The sequence below is a fragment of the Oculina patagonica genome, chromosome 9 (assembly GCF_052425735.1).
Source record: "Oculina patagonica isolate OP01 chromosome 9, crgOcupat, whole genome shotgun sequence".
NCBI lineage: Eukaryota > Metazoa > Cnidaria > Anthozoa > Scleractinia > Oculinidae > Oculina > Oculina patagonica.
In genome coordinates this window covers 14,884,625-14,912,354 of record NC_135766.1, presented here as the reverse complement: position 1 = coordinate 14,912,354, position 27,730 = coordinate 14,884,625, and the positions used below count along the sequence as shown (strand labels likewise).

Below are 27,730 nucleotides of genomic sequence, written 5' to 3'. Positions count from 1 at the left end.
ACCACATGATTCAAATATAGATTTGAAATTTTTTTCACGCGCAAGTCTGTTGACTATTTTGCGTTTTGTATATGCCAGTATATGGTTCAGTAATCTGTCGTATGTGGACGAAATCTTTTAAAGAATCGTCCAACGCACGTTCAAAGAGATCGTTCGTAATTCGCAAAGACGCCATGTTTTCACTTCATAATAAGCCGCATTCCATCGCGTCCGTGTATATTTACGGTGTCGGCAAATTGAGATATGTTGATAAGACCTGTCAACAATCAGTGATTGGACCAATCAGATGTTGCACTAGAATCTCGTGCACGGAACGGCGGCAAAAAAGCTTTGTCCGCAGGCTCCCCCGATTTCCTGTCCCGACCCGACACATTACTCGGCTCGCTCCGCTCGCCGAAAACATCATCGGGAGCCTGCTCGCAGGCTAGAACCGTTGTAACACAACAACTCCATATGCTGCCGGTCGAGAGTCACGTTTCGCGTACGGTTACAAAAAAGAATTATGTTAATTATTTTAACTCCTCTTATTGTGAGCTTGGGCCGCCTGTGATCAGAGTACTGTTATGCAGGCTAATCAGAGTAGAAGTCTGCAAGTCTGCGATCTGCATTTGTCAGAGAGCCTGCGTGACTCATGAGCTACAGTCATGCAGGCTGAGGTTGCTTGACAGAAAAAACAAGTGAACTTTTTGCAGCTTTTTCAACTGTTCTGCAAGAACTTGCAACTTCATCATTTATGACTTAAAACTTATCGTCCTCTTTATTCAACTGATCATCATCATCAATCTTTAAATGCCAACTAGAAGTGATACAAAACGCAGTGAAAAGGTGGTGTTTACCATTTGCATTTGAAAAGCAAAAGCTTTACATTAACATTCAATCCTAACGGTATGCTGGATGTTTGTCACATGAAAGAGACTATGTCACGGATTTTAACAGATTTTTGAACAGCAAAAATTTATATTTATGTCGTCGGAAACTAAGAAATAATGGCCCATTTTAATTAACAATTGCTATTTTAGAGCACTTAAACTGTGTAAAAGCGTGTTTGACTGCGGATGGCAATGGATTGCAATTTGAAAACGTTTGCCAACGTTTTCATGTTGTTTCCGCGCGCCTTAAAAAAAATCGATATTTATAGCCGAAGTTTGATTTCTCTCCCCCAAATCAAGGTTAAATCTTCAATTAATTGTTCAAAGATAATGTTTTTCATTGGTAAAGTTGCGTACCACTTATTTTACAACAGTTAAGACCGAAAATCTGCGAAATCCCCGTGACATAGTCCCTTGAAGTCGAAGCTAGTTAAATGGCCCACTGCTATCACGAAAAAAAAACCCTCGACTTCTTTAAATTACAGTAAGGGCACTCGAACCATGAACGCCATGGCTTTATTTTCGCTTTATTTGTACTTTATTTTCACTTATTTTGTAGTAATTTTTTACATTTTTCCAGAACTAGCCAATCACAGCTGCAAGTCGAAGAAACAGCCGAGACATTTTTTCAACATTGGCCGTTTTTATGCTAAAGACGTTAAGGCTGTCTTAGACGTTAAAGCTGTCTTGAGACGACATTAACGTCTAGTATAAAAACGGTAAATAAGACAGACGCCTTTAACGTCTGATGGCTTTAACGTCTTTTCGTAAGAGCGTCTAAACGACGCTCTTATCGGACAGCTTTAACGTCTCAGACGTTAAAGCCGTCTAGTATAAAAACGGGACGTCGTTAACTAGTATGAAAACAGTAAATAAGACAGACGCCTTTAACGTCTGATGGCTTTACGTCTTCGCGTCCAGTGTCCTCCGAGTGTCGAGCCCAGTCTTTTTTTTATTTTTTTCTGAAAAGCTGTGTACTAAAGGCGTCCCGTTTTTATACCAGACGCCTTTAACGTCTTAGACGTTAAAGTCGTCTGACGACATTATCGTCTCTAGCATAAAAACAGCCATTATTTTCAAACTGGCGCGTGTTTTTACACAACGGCGGTACATTAATCCAGAATTTTCCGCGGTCTGCTTCTTACAATATACAGCGGGATATTCAACCAGTGAAACTATCATAATGGCGGTTTCTGACGGAAATATTTCTTCCTTATTCAATAAAGGACAAGAAACAAATGAAACGCAAGCTATTTAATATTTATTTCGACGGAAACGTCAAACAACATTTCGTACACAACGTAACCGTACGATTAGATTTATACTGTTTAAATCTGCTTTGTAATGGAAATCATCAGAGAGATGAGTTATACAAATCACTCAGTACAGTTTAGTACTTAAAGTATGAGTCTGGCAAATCATATGCTGGCTTCCAATATAATACTCACGCGTTTTCGGCTTACAGTCTGTAGACGGAAAGAAGGCTTCGATGTCTTTGGATTTCACCCGGGGATTTCACATAGGCTACAGCGAACATGGCCTAAGCCGGCCTCTAGTATTTCCGAATTATGTCGAGAGACGTTCCAGTTTAAGACCTAAAGATCGATACTTAAACCATAAGTGAACCTCTGAAGGTTTCAGTTCGGAAGAGTCTCGATGTAGCCATCTTCATTTAACAGCAACAGTCGTGTTTTCCCACGATGGGGCTATAAATAGCTTGCGTGCAAGAGATTCATGTGGAGATAAGCTGTCAATCATACGGAAAAACCGTTGTTCGACTCGCGGCTGTGATTGGTTAGTTCTGGAAAAATGTCAAAAATAACTACAAAATAAGTGAAAATAAAGCCGTGGCGTTCATGGTTCGAGTGTCCGCACTGTAAATCTTGCACAATAATAAATCGCAGTTATTGTCACTGAATTACAATAAACTATATTTTAATATTGATATCTCTTAGAATAAACACCATTCAAAACGTATTCTAAAAATATATGTTACAAAAAAGTAAACCATACATTTTAAATGCGAAATACACAAAGTGAATACAAAATATTTACTCCTCAATGTGATTATTTTAAGCATCCTTATCTTTGTTACTAAAAAAAGATTTGCAGCACCTACAAAATCTGGTTGAGCAATACTCTTTAAAAAAATTCATTTTTGGTCTTCTGTAAAACGCCTAACATTTACTAGATCTACTAAAGTTTTATCATTTACGATGTGTCTTTGCTGTAATATTTGACTCCTTAAATTATTCCTTATTTGTGTGTGATCAAACGATTAATAGAGATGGCATGCTGTATATTTTGCTAAAAGTAAATATATATTACTGTCTGATTAATATTCGTTCATCATTATATATTATGCTTAATCTAAAATTAATTATTCCCATGCATTATTTTCCCATGTTTTTTTTCCAATCATTTAGTTTTTCCTTTTTGAATTTTTAAAATTTTACAGGACCCATGTTATAACAGTACTATCAAGTACTGATGGGTTGTCAAAAGATTCCTTTTATTGTTTTTATTAATATTATGGTTAGTGTGCTGGTCTTGTAATCCGGAGGTCCTGGGGTTAAATCCTCCCTTTCTGCCACTGGATGGGTATGTGTTCAGTAGTCCCTAATTCAGCTCCTCTATGCTTTGTAAATAGAAACTGGTCAGCCTCATGTCAGCTGGGATTTATTTGTTTGCTTATTTACAATGTCCACAATTAGGGCAGTGACTAAAATTGGACGGGGACTTGGGGACTGGGACGCGGGACGCGTGTTTGGGACGTGGAACGCGTGGGCTGGGACTCGGGGACGTGGGACGTGAGGACGCGCAAACGAACAGAGTAAGTTTTTCTGCGTTGAATGTGTAAAATACAATTTCCGGTCTAATTTTTTTAATAGCTTCATTGTGAACCATAAAAATAAGGTATAGAACATTGAAATTTGTTATACACCCGCAGTTTCCTATGCTTTGGCTGATAAGTAATCACGTGACCTTGCATAAAATAAAATGTATCCGTCGAGGGAAACATTTTCATCAAATGTTTCCCTCGCGGGATACATTTTGCTGACTGAATGTGATCAATGTGAAAAGCACGTGATCGGAACGTGATTGAGGCCGGTGGAGTGATTTTGGCGTCATGTTTTTGAAGTTCACTATTCTTCGTGGATTCCAGGAAATTTGTCGCTTGTTCTTTGAAAGTTCGTGAAACACAGTGGAACAGTTTGAGGCTAAAACCGGCACTTTCTACTTTTCATTCGAAACAGGAAGTCAAAAACTTAAAGAGCAGAAGGATTTCGAAAATGTCTGGAAAGTAAGTCGGTTCTTTGCTTTCTTTTTTACGTATTTTACGATGTATTTGTCGTACATTTGCAGTGTTTAATAGAAGAAATAAAGTCGTGCTCAGGCGTTCTGTTGTTAACGCTAATTTGTTCGTTCGTTTGTTCAATTTGTTAAACCTTTGGATGTATAATAAAGCATAATGTCTGATCCCGAGGTAAACAGTTAGTTTTGTTTTCTCTCGAGTGTCGATATTTCACGAGACGAAGTCGAGGGAAACATCGAGAATGTTAGAATGTTCCATGCCTTATTTTTATGTTTCACAATGAAGCTATTAAAAATAAGACCGGAAATTGTACTTTACACATTCAACGCAGAAAGTCTGTTCGTTTGCGCGTCACCACGTGCCTGAGTCCCACGTCCCCGAGTCCCAGCCCACGCTTCCCACGTCCCAAACACGCGTCCCGCGTTCCAGTCCTCAAGTCCCCGTCCCGCTTTTAGTCACAGCCCACAATTAGCACAGCAGTGCTTTACTCTGACACTTGAACAAAGTTCCTTATAAAAGTGACAAGGCCCGGTTCAGATGCCAAAATTTTCATAAACAGAACTTAATTCGAATTTGGACCGACCCAAATTAACAAAAAGTACGCCTGTTGATTCAGACATCGAACTTAATTAGACGTTCTGCAGCCGTTCCTTATACATCTGATGGTAAACACTATCCACGACACATACTTTCTGAGTTGAACTGCTTGCAAAAATAATGTATTATAATAATTTATGCATTAGGATCGGCACATGAAAAGTTCGGCGTCTGAACCGGGCCTAAGAATAAGACGGTAAAGAAAATGATCCCTCAGAAAGAAATTTAAACGAACTAAGCACGTTGTTTTATTCCTAAAATTGCAAACCAAATCAGAGTCTTTTGAGGAGGACTAGAAGTGAACTGTTCAGAACATCTTGCACATCCAGCCATTATCTGCTGAAATGAAAAAACATTCTGCTTTTAGTAATGTGCTTTAGATAACACCCTGTAAAAAAGCCTAAATGAAATTAACATTTTGATGATCAAAATAAAAGAGTGATTTAATTTACCTTGGGGTTGTTTCTTTAAGAAATTCTTGGCTTGCAACCACGTAACAAGGTGGCCATGTTGGTGTACAAAACAATATATTCTTTTTTGCAGAATTTGCACGATAAAAGAGTTTAGTTCCCAGCTGAGTGAAATGCTTTGTTCTTGTCCACCAGCATGGTCGCCGTGACGTCAGTTGCAAACCAGCAATAGAACACACTCTTGAAAATTGGGAGAACTTGAAAAAGCTGTGGAAACACTTGCCTGTCGGCTTGCGTTCCCACCACATTTCTCGTTCTCCCAAACTTCTGCTCGTGTTTCTCTAACTCAATAGAAACACAGGACATGTTTTCTATTTCTTAAATAAACATGGTTATATATTGACAGTTAAAAGCTTCCTTTACAACAAATTGGTATTTAAGAAGCACCCCTTAAAAGATCTAAAAGAAACAAACTGTTAATCTTTGGTATTTTCTAGGAAGGAGATGCAGTGCTGAGGAAATAAGGAGCATAGCAAAAGAGAGGAAACCTCTTACAAGCCATCCAATTAGCTGAGGAATTACTGCACCAATTCTTATACTCAGACAAGCTCATTAAAGGATCTTACACAAAAGAAATAAAACAACAATGGTAACCTGCCTGGGAATTTATTTCTGTCAAAAAACCCCAAGCACTTTACTCACATCCATCAGTAAGAAGAATACCGTAAAATTAATACTGTATTATTACAGTATTATTCTATATACCGTAAAGTTCCGTGTATAATCCGCACCTTTTTCCTCAAAATTTTGGTGAAAAATCGGGGGTGCGGCTTATCTACGGAAACATCTCTGGTTGGAGTTCCCAAAGGCCTAATTAGTATTCATCAAAACACCGCTGAATAAACATATAACGACCTAAAAACTTTGTTGTCGTTCACTGCCTTTTCTTTCCTCTGCAAAGCTGTTTGCAGTGACGCCTGCCGGTCACTTCGAGGCATCACTTTCCGCCGCATGCGAGAATTACCAAGATAGCCGCAATAGTCCGGCGGCTTAGCTCGAAATTTTAGTTGAATTGTGCACTTTTTGATACAAGCATGAAACTTGGCACAATGAAAGTGGTCACCAACAGAAACTTTTTCAGATATAGTGCCAAGCCCGAAAAACTCCGGTTTCCATGGAAACCTTAATTTATTAACCCTATTCAGACCGGGCTTTTTTGGATCTTTTCAAACCTCCGTAACGTCCAGAATATTTAAGCAATCATAATGAAACTTAGGGAATATATATTATGTCCAAACAACTATCTTTTGGTATACGTCACGTGGGAAGATGACGTCACATCACGTGACAATTACATCATAATGTCAAAACAGCCGCCATCTTGGATTTCGAATTTTTTCCAAAACGTCATAAAACCGCCCAAAATTACTGCAAAGTACTCAAAATCAATAAAACTGTGCTTAAAACCCTTAAAAAGATGAAAATAATTGCATTAAAATTATTTTTTATTAAAAGAAACACGACAATTAAAAAATTGAGAAAACATGCCTGTCAAATACCGTTGCCATGGTTACGTCAAGTTCCTGACACAACAACTTATCCTACCAAAGTATTTCCAGATAAATTTTAGATAAATTCGCAAAGTTTGGTAGCGTTTGGTTGAATCTTGAAAAAGTTATAAGCGTTCAAAGGCAGCGCGGGCACTTTCCGCCCCTCCCGGTCCGGATAGGGTTAAAATCAATGAATTTTCGTGAAATATTTGTTTGTCCTGGTTTATAGACAAATAATATTATGCCAGGTAGTGATAAAAAGTCGCACGTACAAAATTTAGAATGAAATGCTGTAATTTAGACTGTTCACACCCCAATATTTTCCTATTTTTCTTCTGTTAGCGAACGGTTCACCCATCGCGAGACCTGGACGCTAGCGCAAAACGAAAGATGCGAGGGAGCAGAGGGCGGGGAACGAAAAATCTTTTCCCATGCAATAATTTCCTATTTAATTATTGGTATCAAACAGATGATAAAAAATAACAATTGTAAGCCTAATTAAAAGCATTCATATCTGTATTTATGAATAAAAATCAACAATAAAAGGTTTATAAAAGTACAAGAAGAAATACTTTGTGGGGAAGGGGCAGGGGGGGCCTCTCGGCTGAAAATTTCATTGCTGTTTACTGGCTGAAAATAGGAAATTGGCGTTGGCACTATATCAAGAATTGATTAGTATGCGAATGCTTGTAATCCTGCAAAGTTTGGTGCTTGTATCAAAAATCGCACAATTCAGGAGCTAAGCCGCCGGACTACAAGTACTCACGAGACAAAAAATGCCCGACCACTTCGCTTTTTTATTGACCTTCACAGCGATTTAATTTTTTGGATTATCAGACTCCTATTCTGCATGAAGTTTTTATCCTGTTGCGGGTAGCAGTCTCCAAGAATCTTGAAACGGTTGTTTCTTCCGAGAGCCAAACCGAAAGAAAGTGCCGCCATGTTTGTTTTTATGCCCAGACTCCTCTCTTCATTTCAAAGCTTGGCTACTAAGCATTCATTCGCGTACGAATTTCATCGAGTGTTCTCGAGTGTTTAGAAGTGATTACCTTGTAAAAATGATATCAAGAGATCATCTCAAGTTTAAGATATTGTGAATTCAAACTAAAAAAGAGGTATGACAAGTGAAATTTTGCTTTCGTAAGACTTTGCAACAACTGCCGTGTCAGTGTTTTGTTTGCCCTTGTTTGTTTACCAATAGCACTTCACTTGAACTTCAAACTTTTTTGTCTCTATTTTTTTTCTAAATTTGAGCTTCCGTATCGGGGGTGCGGCTTATCTACGGGTGCGGCTTATACACGGAACTTTAATTAATATTCAGATATTTATGAGACTGAAACGACACTGTTGGGTTGACTTGTGTCAGAAGGAGCCGAGAGGAAGGGAGGGGGGGGGGGGGGTTGAACACACCTATTGATAAGATTACTGCTTCTACCCGAAAGACTTTTTCCACAAAAATGCAGTGAATTGGCAGAGAAAGTGATCCATGAAAACATCAGTGCAAAGTTAATGGAGCAGCCTACAGTGCTGTAATTGCCCAGTTTAATTTCTTCCTCTGTACCGCACACTCAATGTATGACACGGCATGAACTTAGTGTCATGAATTATATGTGCAGTAAAAATGCACATAGCTTATAAGCATTGACAAACGTCTTTAATACCGGTCTAACTGAAGTTCCCACGACCTCACTCTGGTTTTGGAATCAACATGTGAATGTATAAAAATTTAGGATGTATCAAAGTAGTGTTGGCCAAAGCAGTATTTAACAAATCAACAAGCAAACAATAATGTCAGAATAATGTTCTAAAATTAGCGTGTCAATATCTGCCTGATATAGTTACTCGATTTCACTGTCAATGAAAGCTTAGTTTCTTGTAATGTATTTATTGGAAAAGCAATGTTATGTAAATATCTTCATACATGCTTACCGGAGGGCTGTAGAGCTTCAATGTCCTTCATCTGTTCGATGGCAGACTCTACTGAAGAGTCATGCTGACCTAAGGCGAAAAATAAAAAGTAATTTACAAGCTTTCAATAGATGTCATTAAAGATGTGAATATTGTTCATCGTGGTGTAATATAGGAATGAACGTTTATTCGTTTGTCTCACGATAGAATCGCTTTGAGATGTTGATCGCGACGTTTCGACTGCAATACTGCTAGTTTTCATCTGGCGATGAGCTGATTGTTTAGGTCTTAGGTATGTTCTTTCTTTGTACAAACACTTGACGTACGTAGCATGACTTGCGGCATGAATTACATGTGCAGTGAAAATTCACCTAACTAATGTAAATGTCGCCAACACAGGATTTACTTAAGTTCTCACTACCTCAGTCTAATTTTTGGAATCATAAGGTGTGAATGTGTAAAAATATAACAAGCATAAAGTGTTGGCTCAAGAAATAAATTATTCAACAGACCAACAAGCTATTATAGGCACACAATAATGTCAGGATAATGAATCAATCAATCAATCAACTTTATTCTAACTATCTACTGATATTTTAACATAATTCTGACTGTCAAAACAATGCTAGTTTACTAAGTTTCTTTGTCAAAGCAATCTTATAGTTTCTTCCAATGTAATTATTTGAAAAGTGCGGCTATGTACATAATTTGTGCGGCTATGTACATAATATGTTAAAAAGCGCAATATAAATTCATAAATTATTATTATTTATTATAATTTGCAAGTGTCTTCATGGATGCTTACCTAAGGGCTGTAGACCTTCACTGCCTTTCATCTGTTCAATGCCAGACTCAACTGAAGAGCCACGCTGACCTGTGACATGATGAAAAAAAAAGTAACTAACAAGCTTTCAATAGATGTGGTTATTTTCTTTCTCTGTGCACACACTTGATGTATGACAGCATGACTTGCGACATGAATAACATGTGCAGTGACAATATCCAATTAGCATCCCTGAATGCCCTTAATACAGGTTGTACTGAAGTTCTCGTCACCACACTCTGGTTTTGGAATCGTAACATGTGAATGTGTAAAAATATAGCATGTGTCAAAGAAATGTTGGCTCTAGACCGAGAGCAGTGTCTCTTTTGCTTTAAAAACTGTGAGGACGACATGGAAATAGAGAGGAGATATACGAGCAACAAGTAGAAGGGCACCAGTAAAAAGTGGTGCCCACGCTACTAGCCAATCGTATATTGTGCTCTCCTCACTATTTTCGGGTTCGTCCCTAGAGATTTTAAAGACTTAGAGAGACTGCTTGCAGTATAATTTGGCTTATGCAATTGATTTAACACATGCATCAACAAGCAAACAATAATGTGCAGCTCCAGAAAGGTTCTCAAAAGCCAAAATTATTAAAGGAAAGTAAGTATGGGGCTCAACTGGAATTTCCGGGGGGGGGGGGGGGGGGGATTCAAACCAAAAAACCGTCTGGGGAGGGGTATGGATATTTCCTGGGACAACACAATGTTAGAATAACGTTCTAAATTTATATCATCGGCCTTAATTTTTACTTGATTCCATTGTCAAAGCGATCTTAGTTTTTTTTACTGTATTTATTGGAGCAGCAATGTTATGTAAATATCTTCATACATGCTTACCTGAGGGCTGTAAAGCTTCACTGTCCTTCATCTGTTCAATGCCAGACTCAACTGAAAAGCCATGCTGACCTGTAGCGATAAATAAAAAGTAATTTACAAGCTTTCAATAGATATGGTCATATTTTCTTTCTCTGTGCACATGACACTCGACGTATGACATAGCATGACTTACATGTGCAGGAAAAATGCACCTAACCAATTACCATTCACGAACGTCGTTAACCCACCACCTCAGTCTAATTTTTGGAATCATAACACGTGAATGTGTAAAAATATAGCATGTGTCAAGTGTTGGCTCAAGCAATAAATTATTCAACAGACCAACAAGCTATTATAGGCTGTACACAATAATGTCAGGATAATGATCAATCAATAATCAAATTAATTTAAAATAAATAAATAAATATTTTATTATGATTTTCTGACTGTCAAAGCAATGTTAATTTACTAAGTTTCACTATCAATGCAAGCTTTATTATTTTTTGCATTATGTAATTATTGGAAAAGCGCAGTTACGTAAGTGTCTTCATGGATGCTTACCTGAGGGCTGTAGACCTTCACTGCCTTTCATCTGTTCAATGCCAGACTCAACTGAAGATCCACGCTGACCTGTGACATGATGAAAAAAAAAAATAACTAACAAGCTTTCAATAGATATGGTTATTTTCTTTCTCTGTGCACACACTTGATGTATGACAGCATGACTAGCGACATGAATAACATGTGCAGTGACAATATCCAATTAGCATCCCTGAATGCCCTTAATACAGGTTGTACTGAAGTTCTCGTCACCACACTCTGGTTTTGGAATCGTAACATGTGAATGTGTAAAAATATAGCATGTGTCAAAGAAATGTTGGCTCTAGACTGAGAGCAGTGTCTCTTTTGCTTTAAAAACTGTGAGGACGACATGAAAATAGAGAGTAGATATACGGGCAACAAGTAGAAGGGCACCAGAAAAAAAGTGGTGCCCACGCTACTAGCCAATCGTATATTGTGCTCTCCTCACTATTTTCGGGTTCGTCCCTAGAGATTTTAAAGACTTAGAGAGACTGCTTGCAGTATAATTTGGCTTATGAAACTGATTTAACACATGCATCAACAAGCAAACAATAATGTGCAGCTCCAGAAAGGTTCTCAAAAGCCAAAATTATTAAAGGAAAGTATGGGGCTCAACTGGAATTTCCAGACAGGTGGGGGGGGGGGGGTGGGGAATTCAAACCAAAAAACCTTCTGTGGGAGGGGTATGGACATTTCCTGGGACAACACAATGTCAGAATAAATAAATAAATAAATAAATAAATAAATAAAAACAAAATAAATCAACTTTGTTTACGAGGGTTGCACATAACAGTCTTTGGACTGACAAACCTGTGGCCCTCGGATTCCCGATCGAATTGGAATTTAGAAGTGTTGGTTTTTGTGGAGGGAGGAAAACCGGAGGACCCGGAGCAAGGACGAGAACCGATAACATACTCAACCCACATATGACGCCGGATCCGGGAATCGAACCCGAGCCACATTGTTGGGAAGCGAGCGCTCTATCCACTGCGCTATCCCTGCTCCCTAAGAATAATGTTCCAGTATTAGTGTGTATATCGGCCTTATATTTTTACTTGATTCCATTGTCAAAGCGATCTTAGTTTTTTTTATTGTATTTATTGGAGCAGCAATGTTATGTTAATATCTTCATACATGCTTACCTGAGGGCTGTAAAGCTTCACTGTCCTTCATCTGTTCAATCCCAGATTCATCCAAAGTGACACACTGATCTGCGGTGATGAAGAAGAAATTATAATTAATGAGATGTTAACAGATATTGTTATCCATGAAATGACATCCACAAGAGTAAGGAACACAATGGCCGATTCCCTCTCTGGCGCACGCCTGCAGGGAATCATGGTAGTTGTATTCATCAAACCATGCGCGAGACTTAGCACCGATTCCCTGAAGGCGTGCGCCATACTGTAGAGGGAATCAGCCATTCTCTTTGTCTAAGAGCATTTAACATCATTTCTTATTTTTTTCAACAATTACAACAAATGAATGACTTTGAAAAAACAGACAATAAAAAAAAGTAATTTAACAGGGTCCGAAATTGCGACCAGCTGGTCGCCAATGCGACTGAAAATTGAGTGTTGGCGACCAGACTTTCAAGGCCAGTCGCCAGGAGGTGACTAGCATTTAGTGTCCTGACTTTGTTCTGAATCAGCACTCAAGTAATTCTGTTTTAAATCAAAATTTCACAGGTTTCCAAAAAGAAACTCACTCCTTATTTCTTGTCTTGTCAAAGTTTTTAACCTCCAAGGAAAATAATTTAGGTGAAAAATGAAGGTAAGCTTCGTGTTAAATGACTTCCAAAACAGTTGTTGTTGTTTAATCTACGAACTGCATTTGACACTTAGTGGCCGCCATGTTTTCAGCCGTTTTATCTGACTGTAGCGTGGGCGCATAGCATAAATACGTGCTTTCCTTTCGCCATTGGAAAGTAAAGTTTCAAATGTAAATCTTCGAAAACTTTTTGCAGTCAGAAAAAGTTCAAAGTGCTAAAGAATTAATTCAAGGTTTGGATATATCAGGGGGTTTCCAAGTCAGAAGAAGTTGGTTCTTCCACACTAACTGAAAACGTTCTTAACTTACAAGTTTACCGCCAGATGACATTGACGATATTTGCAGTAAACTGAAAATACTGGAACCATTTGCAGTAAACCTCGGTCGACAATCCCGTTATGTGCAGTCTTCAAACCAAGAGAGCTTTATATTTAACGAAAACTCCTTTTCAACTAAAATGTAAGCTACGTGATGATTTAATGTCTCTGTAGGTAGGAGACTCTGACTCTTGCCATCGTTCACAGGTAGGAAAGTTCAGAGCGAAGACGCCTCTTTAAACACTTCGTGCTTTCGTGTTTAACTGTCAAGGAAAAAATTTACTGACACTATTTGGCAACCAGATTTTTCCATCTGGTGATGACCGAAAAAAAAGTTTAGTCGCCACTTGGCGCCTGCATAAAAAAAGTTAATTTCGACCCTGAAACTGCTGCCTGACCCAAACTTAAAAGCGCTTAGGTTTAAGCAAATTAACAAACTTCCTGAGTAGAAATAGTACTAACCCTTATGGGATTCTTGTTAAGTTATAATTTGGAAAGTAGCATTACTTTGGCATGCACATAGAGATTCAAAATGGCTAAATCAAATACAGGCAAAGTTGTGGTTAGTTTGAGAGCTTTACAGTAATTTGATTGTTCTAGTGACTGTTCTCATCCTCTTCCTTCTCCTTTAAAAAAATAAGCCGATGGTTTATTTCCGAGAAGATACGACATTATTATGAAAAGAAACTCAATTAATTGAAAGCCTTACCATGAACCAAACTCCACATCTTTTCAACAAGGGCTTCACACTGCTTCTCCCAGCTGTACTTCTCTTCATAACACATCCGCAGCCTTTGAGTCTCTTCAAGTCGCTCTGCTCTGTCTTTCAGACGGACAGCTCTGATTGCCTCGGCCCAATCTTTAGGGTCAGCAGAATCCACCACAAGTGGCTTGCCTAATGGTAAAATGCGCAGTGCATCTCCAAAGCCTGAGTTACCACTCACAAGAATGGGAAGACCGGCAGACAAGGCTTCAAGTGCGGTCAATCCAAACCCCTCTGTTCTTGACGGCATGATGGCAAGATCAGCCTCACAAAACAATTCTTTCAATCTTTCTTTACTCTGCACAAACTTTCTGACAATCAGCTGATCTTTAGAGATTCCACTCTGCAGCAAGTTGGCTGCAACTTCCTCCTGTTTCCCATCAGGTGCGCCCACAAAGATCAGACGATAAGATCTGTCTTTGAGTTCAACTATTGCTTTAGCAGCAATGTCATATCCTTTGAGACTGAAGTCTTCAGGATCACCACGGCCAAAGGTCAACACCTTGAACTTGTCACTCTCGTTTGTTGCTTGTTGTACGTCTAAAAACTCACTGAAAGTGCCTGGAGTCAGCTGGATTATATCTTGGTGCTTCTTGCATGAACGAAGGTAAGAAGAGTAGGCTTCTGTCAACTTTGGTCCAACTCCCACAACAAGATTTGCCAATTTACACAAGTCAACTTCAGTTCTATTCTTCTCTTCACCTTTGGAAATGGCCTTGGGGTAGTTTTTGTGCATTCCGAGTTCTTCAGGCGCAGTATGCACTACTTGCACCCACTCACAGCTGTGGGACTCTCTGATGACTTGGGCTTGTTTACCAAGTTTCCCTCCATGACCCAGTACAATGTCAATGGCAAGGTCTCTTGGTGGAAAGCTCAGCCAGTCAAGGGGGTCATTGTAGCCTGGACGTCTCTCTGCTTCTCTAACGATAACATTGCAGCTTCCAGCGGCTCTCTTCTCTTCTTCAGAACAGGCAAACTGTGGGACAAGGAGAGTGACTTCTACTTGCTCGTGTTTGGCCAATAATGTGGCAAGCTGTCTGTTTATGGTTGACAAGCCTCCCATAGATGAACTCCACTCACTGGCCAAGAGAGTTACTCTCAATGCTGTGTTGGACATCCCTGGTTTACCTTGTGCTGGTACACCTTGAGATGCGGCAATGACAGTGGGAGGAGACAAATCCTGAAAGAGAAGCATGACAACAATCAACGCACAGTTTGAAATAGGGGTCGATGCAACAAGAAATGGATAGGTGAACAATGCAACTTCATGCTGTATAACTTCTAAGTGGTTCTTTACACAACTATTGGAAAATCTTTTAATAGCACAAGTAAATAGGTAATCAAACTGGCCAGTATCCAAAATTCTCACCTGCGAGAGATTTAGTGTGCTAACACACACCTGTAAGTAATAATTATTATATAATAAAGTAACGTTAACAGGAATTGCCATTTCTTGTAAGTAGATTTTGTTTAATTTACAATTATTACATAAAATAATCATGTACCTGGCTAGTTCTCTTGAAGAACCATTTCTCCAGCCCACTGACAGCGTGTACTTTATCACTGACCTTCTTCATACAGATCAGTGGTTGACCTTGTTTTACTTCAAGAAGGTGGAAGCACTCCTCATCTACACATGACACTTTTCCATGGTTGGAACACTCTTGACCACCCTGCTCTGTCCCTTGATGACAGTACGGGCATGCTACACACAACTCATACTGCAGTCCACTCAGGTACGGCAGCTCTTGTGACAAATTTTGCAAAGTTCCCTCCACAAACTCACGCACAAGTGTAGCTAGTTCTTCAGACTTCTCCCCTAAAACCTGATGACTTGGTGTTCTTTGCCTAAGAAGGATCTTGATGAAACTCTTCTTGCAAATGAGAACAAAATCATGGATTTGTTTCCCGATGACAAACCATGCTCCATTTTGGTACAGCTTGGGAGGCTGCATGGGCCAAGTGTTACAACACCAACGAATGGATCGTGACACAAGCTGCGAGAACAGACCATGAGGGACAAAGCCATGCACAAAGTGCAGAAACAAAGGACAGGGATCAGTGTGTGATGGTTCCATTTTACAAAGCTCTTCAGGTGATGACTTAAGTTGAGCTGGCACAAAATACTTTTCCTCACTTGGGGAGGCTGAGAACTTGGCAATCAACCCAAACCGCTCCATCATGTCTAAGATGTCATCTTTGATGACGCCTTGTTGAATAAACTTGGAAAAGACGTGATCAACATGTTCCATGCTGAGGGTGCCATCTCTCTCCAGTTCCTGCCAGTACTTGGAATGTACAGGATCCTAAAAATCAGTCAGAAAAACAATGTCAATTGTATACAACCTCAATGAAGATCGATAAGAATGCTTAAATTTATTGACAACTACATCACAAAGTTGAGCCCCTGGAATAAAATGGAGAAATGTTTTCATGCCTATGTCAACCTGCGAGCAGGTGACTTGAGGGTCACACACAAGTGGCGAAGAGTGAGAACAAGCGTAGAAGCTTATTTTTTTACTGGCCAATATATTTTTGCAGCTTCCCTGCTCATGTGTGTGACTATGTAAATGTAGCCATTGTATAGTGTAGCTCCATAAATTATCCATACCTCCCCCACTGTAGGGATTTTTCCTCAGACCCCCCACCCCTCTGGAAATTCCAATTAAGCTTCATACATTTCCTTAAAAATTTTGGCTCTGGAGACCCCCCCCCCCCCCCCAAACCCCAGGATTTACAATCCCTTCTGTGGGGGGAGTATGGACATTTTTTGGAACCACAAATTAAACCACAGATCCTACTACAAGCATTCATTTTAAACATCTACCGACAGGTGATCCTTGATGTAACAGAGCTCATGGAATGGTTCTGCCAAATACCTGAACATTTTTACAAGGTACTGACAGGAAATCAAAAAATATATCTGTTTGCATATCCGACAGAAAAATTTGGTTTTGTGATGTTGAAATAAACAAAATAAGAAATTATAAAGTGTTATTATGTTTATAAGAATAATGTTTTTCAGCCTAACAAAATATTGTAAAAAATGTCACTCACTTCTGATATTCTTACAGAAAGGAGCCTATAAGTGTGACCACTTTAAACACATTATTTTGTGCAGTCATTCCAACACAAGCCCATAAGTGTGACCACTTTTAATTAATTCACATTCTTTTGTGCAGTCATTATCCAATCACAAGCCCAGAATACCAAGAATGTGAATAAATTTAAAGTGCTCACACAAGTCATTTGGGCTCCTTGCTGTAAAATAACTACGGTAAATGTTTATAAAATTGAACAATTCAGTTTCCTTATTAGGTGGTATACAATATCTGATGGACAAATGGACAAACACACCCTGTCACTATAACTATTTTTTGCAGGCAAAGTAGTTTGTAACCAAAGTTAAATTAATGATATCATTCTCATATAATTTGTGACGTTCTACGGGAAAACGTACACTAATGATTTCTCGCTAAATGGGTAAAAACTAACGACTAACGAACGAGTTACTAACGACTTTTTAAAGCGTTTTAACTACTAGTTGAACACGTTGAACGTTCAAGCAAAAATTGCTAGACTTTCAACAGCATTATAACGAAAACGCTAAATTTTATGAACAACTTTTTTAAACTACTCTAGCAGTAACGGGCCGTTGAAACTATCAACCGGCTTACTAAAAAAACGTTTGACTAAAACAATCATCTCATGCTTGTGTACTCATTCTAAATAATGAAAATCTTTATCAAGTAAAAGTATTCGGCACACCTGAGGCGAAAACACTATACTGTTCTTATATCAACTACATCTTTCCTTACCATTTTATTGAAGTGCGGAATTGTTATAAGTTGTTTTAGAAGGTCAATCAGCCACTGAGCCTTCAGAACAACTGTACTGCGGTGCTTGATAATCACACCAAGGTCATGGTAGAAACTGATCATGGCGGCAAACTCATCTGCATCTTTCAGGAAGCACTCTTTTTTTGCATAGTGTTGGAGTTGTTGTAGACTTCTGTGATAAATTTGTTTAGCTATCAAAGCTTCAATCACCTTTTCAAACAGGAACCATCTAGAGAACAATCAGAGAAAATAGATTGAATTTACATGGACATGTACAATGGCCCATTATTTCATGGTTGTTACAGTCAAAACAGCTCAAGCATTCCTATCAAGGGTGAATAATGTAATAGAAATTTGATTTAGTTCTTTAATTGCTTTAATATTCCATTCTTGCTAAAACGGAAAAAGCCAGACATTATGGAATCAACATTCCAATGTTGAATAGAGTCGCTGCATGTTTAAATTCGAACGTTGAAATATTCACTTCAGTAGGTAGGAAAATATTGAATGATATCAAATTTCCATTAAGTAACCTTAATAGAATGCTCTGGCTAGCTGTTTTGATTTTCATTTCTGCTTACACTATTTCTACCTTCCTGGTGGATCACAAAAGCTTTATTTTGCATCATATTATTGCAATAATTACAACGTCCAAATAAAAACATTTACTCATGCAGTTTACAATTAGTTTCAACAAGTTTTTCAATGAGGCAACAGGGATCAATGCAAATTTGAATAACATTTTGTGAATCTCAGCCAACCCAAAATTCCCTTGCAATCACTTGGCTGGTAATAAAGGGCTATATCCAAAAACCCAACAACTTTAGTGCTGCACTCTCCACTCGACTACTCCTCATTCTCCTCAAGGCTTAATGGCTGCTTTCCTAAGAGGTAATATAATTATGCTGCCAAAACTGGCATGGCATGTAAAATCCAGCCAGCCCTGCTGCCTAAGTGTAGCGCAAAATATGCAACACTGCAAAAGTTAACAAACTTAGTTTGGATAAAAACTTAAAGTGAAAAATAAAAATGCCAAGCATTTTGAAAACTGCGGAATATATTACAAGGTATTTTCAGTTTTGGATGTGTCACGTGATGTATAATTTTTGACTAAATGTACACACACACAAAAAATTAATATTAATGGCTATTATTATGTAATAATATTTACCGGACTGGTATTTTTTGCCCCATGTATGGGCCCTGTCTTAACACTTCCATGATTCTGTTTCGCAGTTCTTGAATTCCATTGATGCAACCCTCTTGGTCTACAGAATAACAACAAGAGTACAATACCTTTTGAGACCAACGCAGTATAAGCAAAAAAAGAAAAAAAAAATATTATTAAGATAAAAAAAAACAGTAAAAATTGGTATTAAATGTATTTAGCAGATTTGTATAAAGAATAACAAAAATAATATCTGCAAGCTTTTGGCAACATTTATCTTTTATCATCAACTACCAAAACTAAAATAATTAATCCTAACTGATTGAATGTGTGGTTCCATAAGAAAATCCATTCCCCCCCCCCCAATCCTGGATCTGGAATTGGAGGGGTGAGGCAGGAGGGGGATAGGGGGTGTCAGTGAACTGAATTTTGTTTCCATGATCAAGTTGATGGAGTGCTACCTACTTTCAAAATTTCTTCTTACCTACACTGCAGATAATTTACATAAGAAAAAGTTTTATGTTTGTCAATTTCCTAGCAATTGTTTTTTTGATTCTGTGATCATGTTTATGGTGAATTAGTTATCAACATTCCTTACCATTAAGCAGTTTTCAAGCGTGATTGGATGAATAATAAGGGTGGTAAATAACGAATCAACAAGTGACAACACAACCATTTTTTCTGTTTACTGCTGAGGAAATTTCTATATTTGTCTTCACATGTTTGTGTTATGGTCAATTGGTTATACACAATTGCCACGTTTACAATGTTTAGAACATTTGCAAAATAATAATTTCTTTTCAAAAAATTTTCCCAGAGGAGCTGGGGGTATGATAAATAACGTTTTGGAAATTCCATAAGGGTGGGAATTATTTTTCTTAAAAAAAATGGAAATTCCAGAGAGGTGGGGGGGGGGGGCTTATCTGAAATTCCCTGTGTGTTAGGGGTATGTATATATCAGAGTTCTCAGATAAACCCGTAACCCATCACACCTGTCATGAGTGTCACTAGAAAGTGCTTCTAAAAGCTGTAAAGGCACAGCAGTAGATAGGTTTGAACTACATAGCATTTAGCTATGCAGTTCCCTATAACAGACGAAATCACCACAGCAACGGTTGCTTAACTTTCTATTGAGAACCCTGGATATTTTCTAGAACTGCACAATTGAATCTAACGATGCTAGCTAGTCAGTACTAAATTAATTCAACAAGATTGCATGGTATCTACTGTAAAATTAATTGCAAATTAAAATTATTTTCTCATTGACTACATTAAGTAGTTAATGTACTGAATATCAGTCAATTTTACATGGTCATACAAAGTACTTCCATACCTGCTTGATGCTTTCCTTGCTTGGGACCCTGACCAAAGAATCTTTTTATCCTACTCTGCAGCAGTGAACTTGTGTTATCAATGCTGAAGAATGGTCGGACCACATGTTTCTCATATTCCTTACCAGAGATTCTCTTCTGTATCTCTGAGTTCATCACTGATATGTTTCCATGTGGTTTGTCAGCATGTGTACCTACAATGAATACTGGGGGCAGCAGATAGGGCAGCTTCCCTTGTGCTCCGTCAGCTGTTTCTTCTTTCACCTGTGTGACACTGTGAACTGTAGCAAGCCATGACAGCAAATTCTCCAAATTTGTTTGGTTGTTTGGGTTTTCCAAATGAATATCACAAGCTCCTTGTCTGACACAGGGCTGGGCTGGGGCATGTAATGGCTTACTGAGGTTGTGCACCAAAATGTAGAGTGCTTGTGATGATAAGAAAAGAGGGTGAGAGGCATAGTACAGGTGTTGTCCAGCAAAGTCCCACATGTCCATACTTACAACAGATTCTTCTTTGGTGATACCACTAACACGTTTACCTTTAGCATACTTTAACCACTGATGAACATGTTTTGTGACATCATCTGGAGGTGAAGTGGCATTGATCATTACATCAGGCTCATCTGGTGTGTTTTCACTTCTGCTATCAGGGATATGTTCACCACTGTTAACAATCTCCTGGGTTGACACTTGTTTTGTTTTTCTTGATGGTGAGGAAATGTCTGATTTATTTGGGTGATTCACAGTCTCCTCAGTCTAGAAGAAAACAGATAAAAGTTAGTGACACACGAATCATGTAATTACACGCAAGCCAGGTACTCTAAAAAAGAACCTAACAGTTCCAGACACCACTCTGATACGATGGCAATATACTCTGTTCCTTCATAATTCACAAAAATAAATAGGGTAATTCCAGAAAAAATCCACGCCTCCCCAACGGATGGGCAAGTTTTTTTTAACCCTCCTCACGCCTGGACTTCCAAGGCAAAAGAACCCCCCCATCCTGCCTGGATTTCTATTAATTTTTTGGAAGCTTAATTTCATTGTAACTTACCCTCGATGAAAAGATATAAGACCAAGTTTAGAAGATGACTTTTTGTAAGTTTCAAATGTAACTTCGCTCACAATGCGCTTGACAAATTTTAATTATATATTCACTGCTCATATTAGTGGAACAGCGTCGGCTTTTAACAGGGTTTTCAAAACAAGCCGGCACCCGCCACTGTTCTACCGGCTACTTGATTCTATGTTAGCGGTTACTTTGGCAATTATACAAATGAAGCAATCACCTTGTGAGAAACAAGCTTGGCTTGTCACAGCCGCCTACTCTACCAGTTCCTGACGCCTACTTCAAAAAATTTTGAAATCCCTGACTGACAAGCGCAAAGAGCTCTTCAAAGTTACCGAGCTCTATGGTTAAAAATAACCCCCAGGAAGAATTTTAGGCTGAAACCCCTCCTCCTGCCTGGATTTCCACAGCCATTGACCGCCCCTCCCATGAGAATTCCCAGCATCCTATCCATTGGGGGAAGGGGGGGGGGGGGGTGGTGGATTTCTGGAATAGCCGGCATTTTACTCTCTCAAAAATAGACACTGTTATCGTAATATAATGAGTTACTTACGGTATGTCAGAGATGTCAATGACTTCCAATTGAGGTTAAAAGAGTGTGAAAAATAGACTAAATTTGAAAAATTGGTGCTAATTAGGGGGAAGGGAAAATAAAATAAAAAAATTAATATAATTATATTCACAGATACGAAAGTGCATAACCATGTATTAAATCAATCAACTAAGCTAAGAGAAGCAAAGTTGATCCAGGAAATTATTTAAAGCCAAATTTAGCAAATTTCTGATGCTATTGAAGAATTTTTATTCATTCAATTCATTCATAGAAGGTCTTAAACTTGCAGAGTATTCCCTTCTCCTGAGTTTGTGGTTTTAAGTTCTAATACATAATTTATTAAATGCACATAATTTAATTGTAGCTCAATCTGAACATTTATTTAATAATAAGTTAGCTGTCAGACCTGGGCCTTCTTGGAATCTTTGCCAAAATCCATTGTTCCAGTCTGACACAGTTTTTCTGTCACCATCTTTGCTATATCTTTAGAACATTCTAGCAATCCTTCTTTGTTCTCATGGGTGGAATGCCAGTTCTTAACTCGATTAACTTCAATCTCACATTGTGAAGGGTTTACTTCAATTCCTTCAGTACTCTGTTCTTTAGGATCAAATGGCAGGCCTAAGAGACTCTTCTTTAGACTGGTTTTACCAGCACGATCTGGGCCAATAAAAAGTATTCGACGACGGTAGACATTCACATATCCATCCCTTAAAGCCTTTTCATAGGCCTGTTGTGCTCTTGGTCCCTCTGCGCTTTGACTACTTACGTGCTCTAATAATAAAAGGAAATATAAAATTAATAAGGATGGTTTTGTCAAAAATTATTAAATAACAATAACTAGGTTTCAACAATATCAAGCTGTAATGTAATTGACATTGCATGTTTGCATATGTTGTGGTTTAAATTTACCTTAGTTTGGTTTAAAATTTTTCAAACCAGTTTCATTTTTATTTCATTGTCTCATATTCATTATCATAATCTGAAACAAAAGGAAATAAAAATCAAACTGGTTTGAAAAATTTTAAACCAAAGATAAATTTAAACCACAATTAACATATACACCTGATTGAAGAATTGTTGACCCATGAAAAAAGCATTAACCAAAAACGATGCAACCCAAATGTTAACTGGGAAATCTGAAAACATAATCTTTCTTTTATGAAAGAAAAAACATGATAATAAGACAGGTTGAATAAATCATGCTTTTAGGCTCTCAAAGAAAGAAACTTTCTAGATTAAGGATATTACTTAAAGCTTACCAATGCTGTCTACCCAGAATCCCATTTGGTCTCATCACTCATGGTTTAAGCTTTTCAACTTTCTTCAATTAGGTGTATGTGGTATTTAAATTTATCAATTTCAACTAAACCATACACCTTCAGGCCATAAAATAGTTGTCCATAATGGGAAAAGTCCATAAATGCAAGAGTTATTTTCAGTAATTAATTTTTACAAGGACTTCAACACCTGTCCATAATAAAAGGGTGTCCATAATAATTTATTTGTTTATTAATTTAAACACTTTGTCCATGGCAGGGGATAATTACACAATAAAAAGTCCCCTACGAGGCATATCACCCAAACCCAGTCTATATTATACATAACTGTAAAACTAATTCACAAACACTCTCAATTAATTATAAGAAACTTTAAAAAAAGAAAACAAATATTATAACAAAATAAAAATTATATTAAATTGAATACTAAGAAGTTAACTGTAGTTGCATAATTTACAACAAACATGTTTATCACTGGCACAATAGTACTGTTAACAGTTTCAACTGTGTAAAGGTTACCCTTGCAGTTGATGTGCTGTACCCCAATTTGAAAGCTCAATAAATTTTGGTCATTTAAGATATAAGACAATAATTAAGTTTGAAGTTTCTTTGCTAATAATTATTTCAACATTTCAAAATGAAGTTATACATTCTATTTATCTTGAAATAAGGAGCAAAAATTTAATTTAGGTTCAATAATTTGCGGTTTTGCCCTCAATGTTTTCCTATACAACACATTTTATTCAAGACTGCAAAAAGAGCTACCTGAAATTCAACTTAATATGAAAGCACAATAAATCTCATTTTGGTCATTTAAGATAAGACAACAATTAAGTTTGAAGTTTTATTTCTTTTCCTTCAATTACAAATAATTATTTCAACGCTTAACATTTGAGTTAAATTTTCTACATGTACAGGTACAAGTATACCTTGAAATAAGGTGCAAGAATTAAATTTAGGTTCATGCAGTTTTATATGAAAGTGAAAAGGCTTCTTCACTATTGAATTTTTAACTAGACTTTTAGGCTTTCTAGTGCATGTATGCTGAAAAAAGGATTGCTATCAAAAAATGTAAGATATGAAATTCACTTGTCAGGCATGCAAAGTTTCACATAAGGATTGAAGTTTTTATTTTCTTGAAATTTGTGAAAATGTTTTCCAACTAAACATTTATGAGGATGCCTCACACAGGTAAATTAAACTTTGTAAAATTATTGTCTAAATAAACTCCATTCAGTTATTCTTCTCAGGCTATAAGACAAGCTAATGGTCAGGAGTATGCAGTATACCACTGGCAAGTTAACACTTCATGTACAAATTTGTTCGAGTGCACAATTCAATATAACATGAATACAAATAATGAACATTTAATTTCTTATCTTTACCTGCTACATTTGTGAAATACTTCTCCCTATTCTGTATCTTCACAACCCTTCTCGTTTCTTCAACTGTTAAAGGATTATCATTCACATCCAGCCATTGCAGCTCCTCCAGTTCACCAATATCATCAGGTAGAGATGTGAGCTGGTTTCCAGCCAAGAACAGCAACCTGAGTTTTTTGAGTTGTGTGATGTTTCTTGGTAAAACTGCCTTCAGCTGGTTGTTGTTTAACCACAGCTCAAACAGGTTAATCAGTTGACCAATAGTTTCAGGTAGTTCACTCAGCTGGTTGTCGTTTAACCACAGCTCAGTCAGGTTAATCAGTCCACCAATAGTTTCAGGTAGTTCACTCAGCTGGTTGTTGTATAACCACAGCTTGGTCAGGTTAATCAGTCCACCAATAGTTTCAGGTAGTTCACTCAGCTGGTTGTTGTTTAACCACAGCTTGGTCAGGTTAATCAGTTGACCAATAGTTTCAGGTAGTTCACTCAGCTGGTTGTTGCTTACCAACAGCACTTTGAGATTTTTTAGCTTGTTTATACTTGTTGGTAATGCTGTCAGTTTATTATCAGACAAGTTAAGTTCCTGTACATGAGTCAGCTCAGTAAAAGCTTCGGGAACTTTGTACAACTCTCTTTTCCTCAGACCTAAAACACTTCGTCCAAACTCATTTTCATAAATTAACTTCGAGAGTTCCTCTGCTGAAAATTCCATCTTTAAGATGCAGTGTACAATGCAACTGTCTAATTCACTGGTCGAGTATCTGAAACCAAAAACCATTCAGTCTTAGCAAGATAAAAAACTAAAATCAAAATAGTTCACAACTTGCCTCAAGCTTATTTTCAATCTTCAAAGAAGTCTTCAGTGAGAATCGCAAAAACCTGGGTAATTACTGTGTTAGGTCAAACAACATGAAAGAAAGAAAGATGTAGTAATATTCATCTATTCCGTAACAAGCTTTTAAATACGACAACTAAAGATTTAGAAGACATTTTCAATGCAAACGCTGCCTACTCATGCTGACTGATCGTCAGCCATATTTCTACACGGATCGATCGGTCCGCTCACAATCTCTGAAAGCTTCAAATTAAACAAGCTCTCTTAGGTTCTAATATAATTAACTTCTGATCGAGTCTTTCGCTTGTGTTTTATCAGTGTTCTCTCTTTAGTCTATAAATAAGGTGATAGAGTTCTGTTCCAGGCTAGGAAGTCCTACAAGCTACATGTTAGCTTCATGTATAAACAGCTTTGATCTCACTACAAGAATTCAGCTTTAATTGCTCATTTGGCAAGCGTTCAGTTTCTTAAAACGCGATGTGAGTATAATTCGCATCAATAAACGTCTGTAAATCAAACATTTCTTACCTCAAACACTTCCAGAAAACAGGGAAAAGGTCACAAAGTAAACTGTAGTCTGTACGCTGCAAAGAACGATACTTTCGCTTTCTCGATAGCTCTGACTGAGCCAACTCCCTTTCTCAAATTACCTGTCCGACTTTGACCCAGGTGCTTACGGGTGGGGAAAGGGTAGTTGTCCTTATACCCGACAGGTTGTAAAAACTGAGCTTTTTTCTTGGAACCGTTAGTCTCTTTGTCCTTTTAAGCAGTAAGATATGAGTGAGTGGTTGTGGTATTTTCCTTTTTTTTTGTCGAGTATTGGGTCAATTACACCAAAGAACAAAGTGAAAAGGCCTAAGATCCCCAGCCCCTCCCCTGTGCGTCCTGTGTAGTTGTGGTTCATAAAGCGGAAGAAATTTCAAGCAAATTCCCCATCATCGCTGCACATCTCCCTGCTCTCGTATTCCTACGAAATTCTCGGTTAACCATGAATACCCGAGGTAAAGATAAAATCTATAAAAAAGCGTCCTGTCTTGGCTCATCTTCAACTAAAAAATTAGAACTTCCTGTTTCTTTGACCACAGGATATTTGGGGGAGGGGTATGGTGGCCCAGCATTATCACATTAAAACATCACACAACTAAGTGACTTTGCGAGACACCACCACGACCAGAACCGATACAGCAGGATTGCAAACGCAGACAGTTGTTTCGTCCTTATTGGGACTCTTCCGTGCGGTGTAGCAAATCTAAATGACGCCAGCTTGGAGAGCCAACGCAAATAAATTGCCCAATAACCCGTACACTGCATCAAATTCCGTTCTTTAAACTCACTTGTCCCCCGAATCACGCGTTGCCACATCACGTGTTTCCGAGCTGGTGTCATTTAGATTTGCTACACCGCACTGAAGAGTCTCAATAAGGACGAAACAACTGTCTGCGGTTGCAACCCTGCTGTATCGGTTCTAGTCGTGGTCGTGTCACGCAAAGTCAACTTTTCACGTAGTACGGCCTTGCCTTCAGTTGTCTGTTATTCCATTTTATTGCTGATCAGATCTCTCCGTAGATTCCACGTAGGCTGTATAGCAGCATTATCGTTTGCGGTCCCTTACGGTTTTAGTCTTACTTTATAAAAATAACTAAAAATAATTTAAACACTAAAAATATAATCGAACAAAAAAAGAAACAGAAAAAAGAATAAAACGTTGAAAATCATTGTTAAAAAACAGAATTGAAAATCAACATAAGAAATAAACATTGAAATACATCATTGAAAATCAACATACAGGGACGGCAGAGCCGGGGGGAGGCTGCAGACTTTTTGGGTCGAGACTGTCAGGAATATTAATATGCGTAGAGTCTTCAGTCTCCCGTTTTGTTTGGCCTGGGAGGGGGGGGGGGGGGAGGTAACCCTCATTATGTACCATACCCCGAAAGGGGTGTACCTTTCCTGGCCGGAGGAGCATAAAACAAGATCCCCTATACTTTTTTTTGTCGTGAAAGGTGATTTGAGCTTTTATTTTTTCGTGATCCCCGCCAATGTTAGATCTTTTCGCGTGCGCATGAACGCAGTTTTTAGCTTAAATTAACGTGACCCGTAGAACGAAGAGTTAAATCAATAGACGTAAATCGCGAATCATCTTCTTTTTCGTGGACTTTATTTCTCATTTTTTTGGTAGTTCTAGTAAACGTACATCTTAACTTTAGCTCTGTGGTTGGTTTTTATTAAACACATGAAACTCGTCAGGCATTTTGCCGCGTGCGTGATTTTGACAGGCACAATATCCGATCTTGTACCTTCAGAGCGTAACCCCCGAAACAGGGATCGCATGATTTTAGCGTGAACTTGAAAACATTTTTAGAATTATTCGTGACGCGTGAAAAACCAAAATTTTTTTGCGTGATTCCATTTTGCAAAGAGGTATAGGGGACCCTGTGAAAACCGCAAAATTTGCCCTATTGTACCACCAGATGTATAACACTAATGAAGAACCATCGTTCTGCTCACAAAAACTTTTCTTTCCCAGCGTTTATGTTATCTTCGCTGTCG

At 38.1% G+C, this 27,730-nt stretch overlaps 2 protein-coding genes across 17 annotated transcripts in view; one reads left to right on the top strand and one right to left on the bottom strand.

Annotated features, from left to right (window-relative positions):
* The window catches only part of LOC144666813 (uncharacterized), a 50,521-nt gene that overhangs the window by 18,963 nt on the left and 3,828 nt on the right, over positions 1 to 27,730 (top strand). The window lies entirely within an intron of this gene.
* Positions 731 to 25,826, bottom strand: LOC144666796 (uncharacterized). Of its 16 annotated transcripts, XR_013573230.1 has the most exons (15): positions 25,709 to 25,826; positions 24,349 to 25,106; positions 22,090 to 22,457; positions 20,064 to 20,817; positions 18,734 to 18,830; positions 17,542 to 17,791; positions 15,229 to 16,029; positions 13,670 to 14,903; positions 12,016 to 12,084; positions 10,853 to 10,921; positions 10,313 to 10,381; positions 9,456 to 9,524; positions 8,672 to 8,740; positions 2,745 to 5,121; positions 731 to 1,338 (listed from the first exon to the last, which is right to left on the bottom strand). XR_013573230.1 is itself a non-coding variant. In XM_078528184.1 (14 exons), exons 2-14 carry the CDS (start codon positions 25,055 to 25,057, stop codon positions 5,090 to 5,092), a joined length of 4,590 nt encoding a protein of 1,529 aa, XP_078384310.1. In that variant the 5' UTR covers positions 25,058 to 25,106; positions 25,709 to 25,826; the 3' UTR covers positions 731 to 5,089. The 16 variants fall into 16 exon arrangements, 15 of the variants coding, with proteins under 15 accessions (XP_078384310.1, XP_078384311.1, XP_078384312.1 ...); XM_078528184.1 differs by having other exon boundaries at positions 731 to 5,121; XM_078528185.1 differs by having other exon boundaries at positions 731 to 5,118.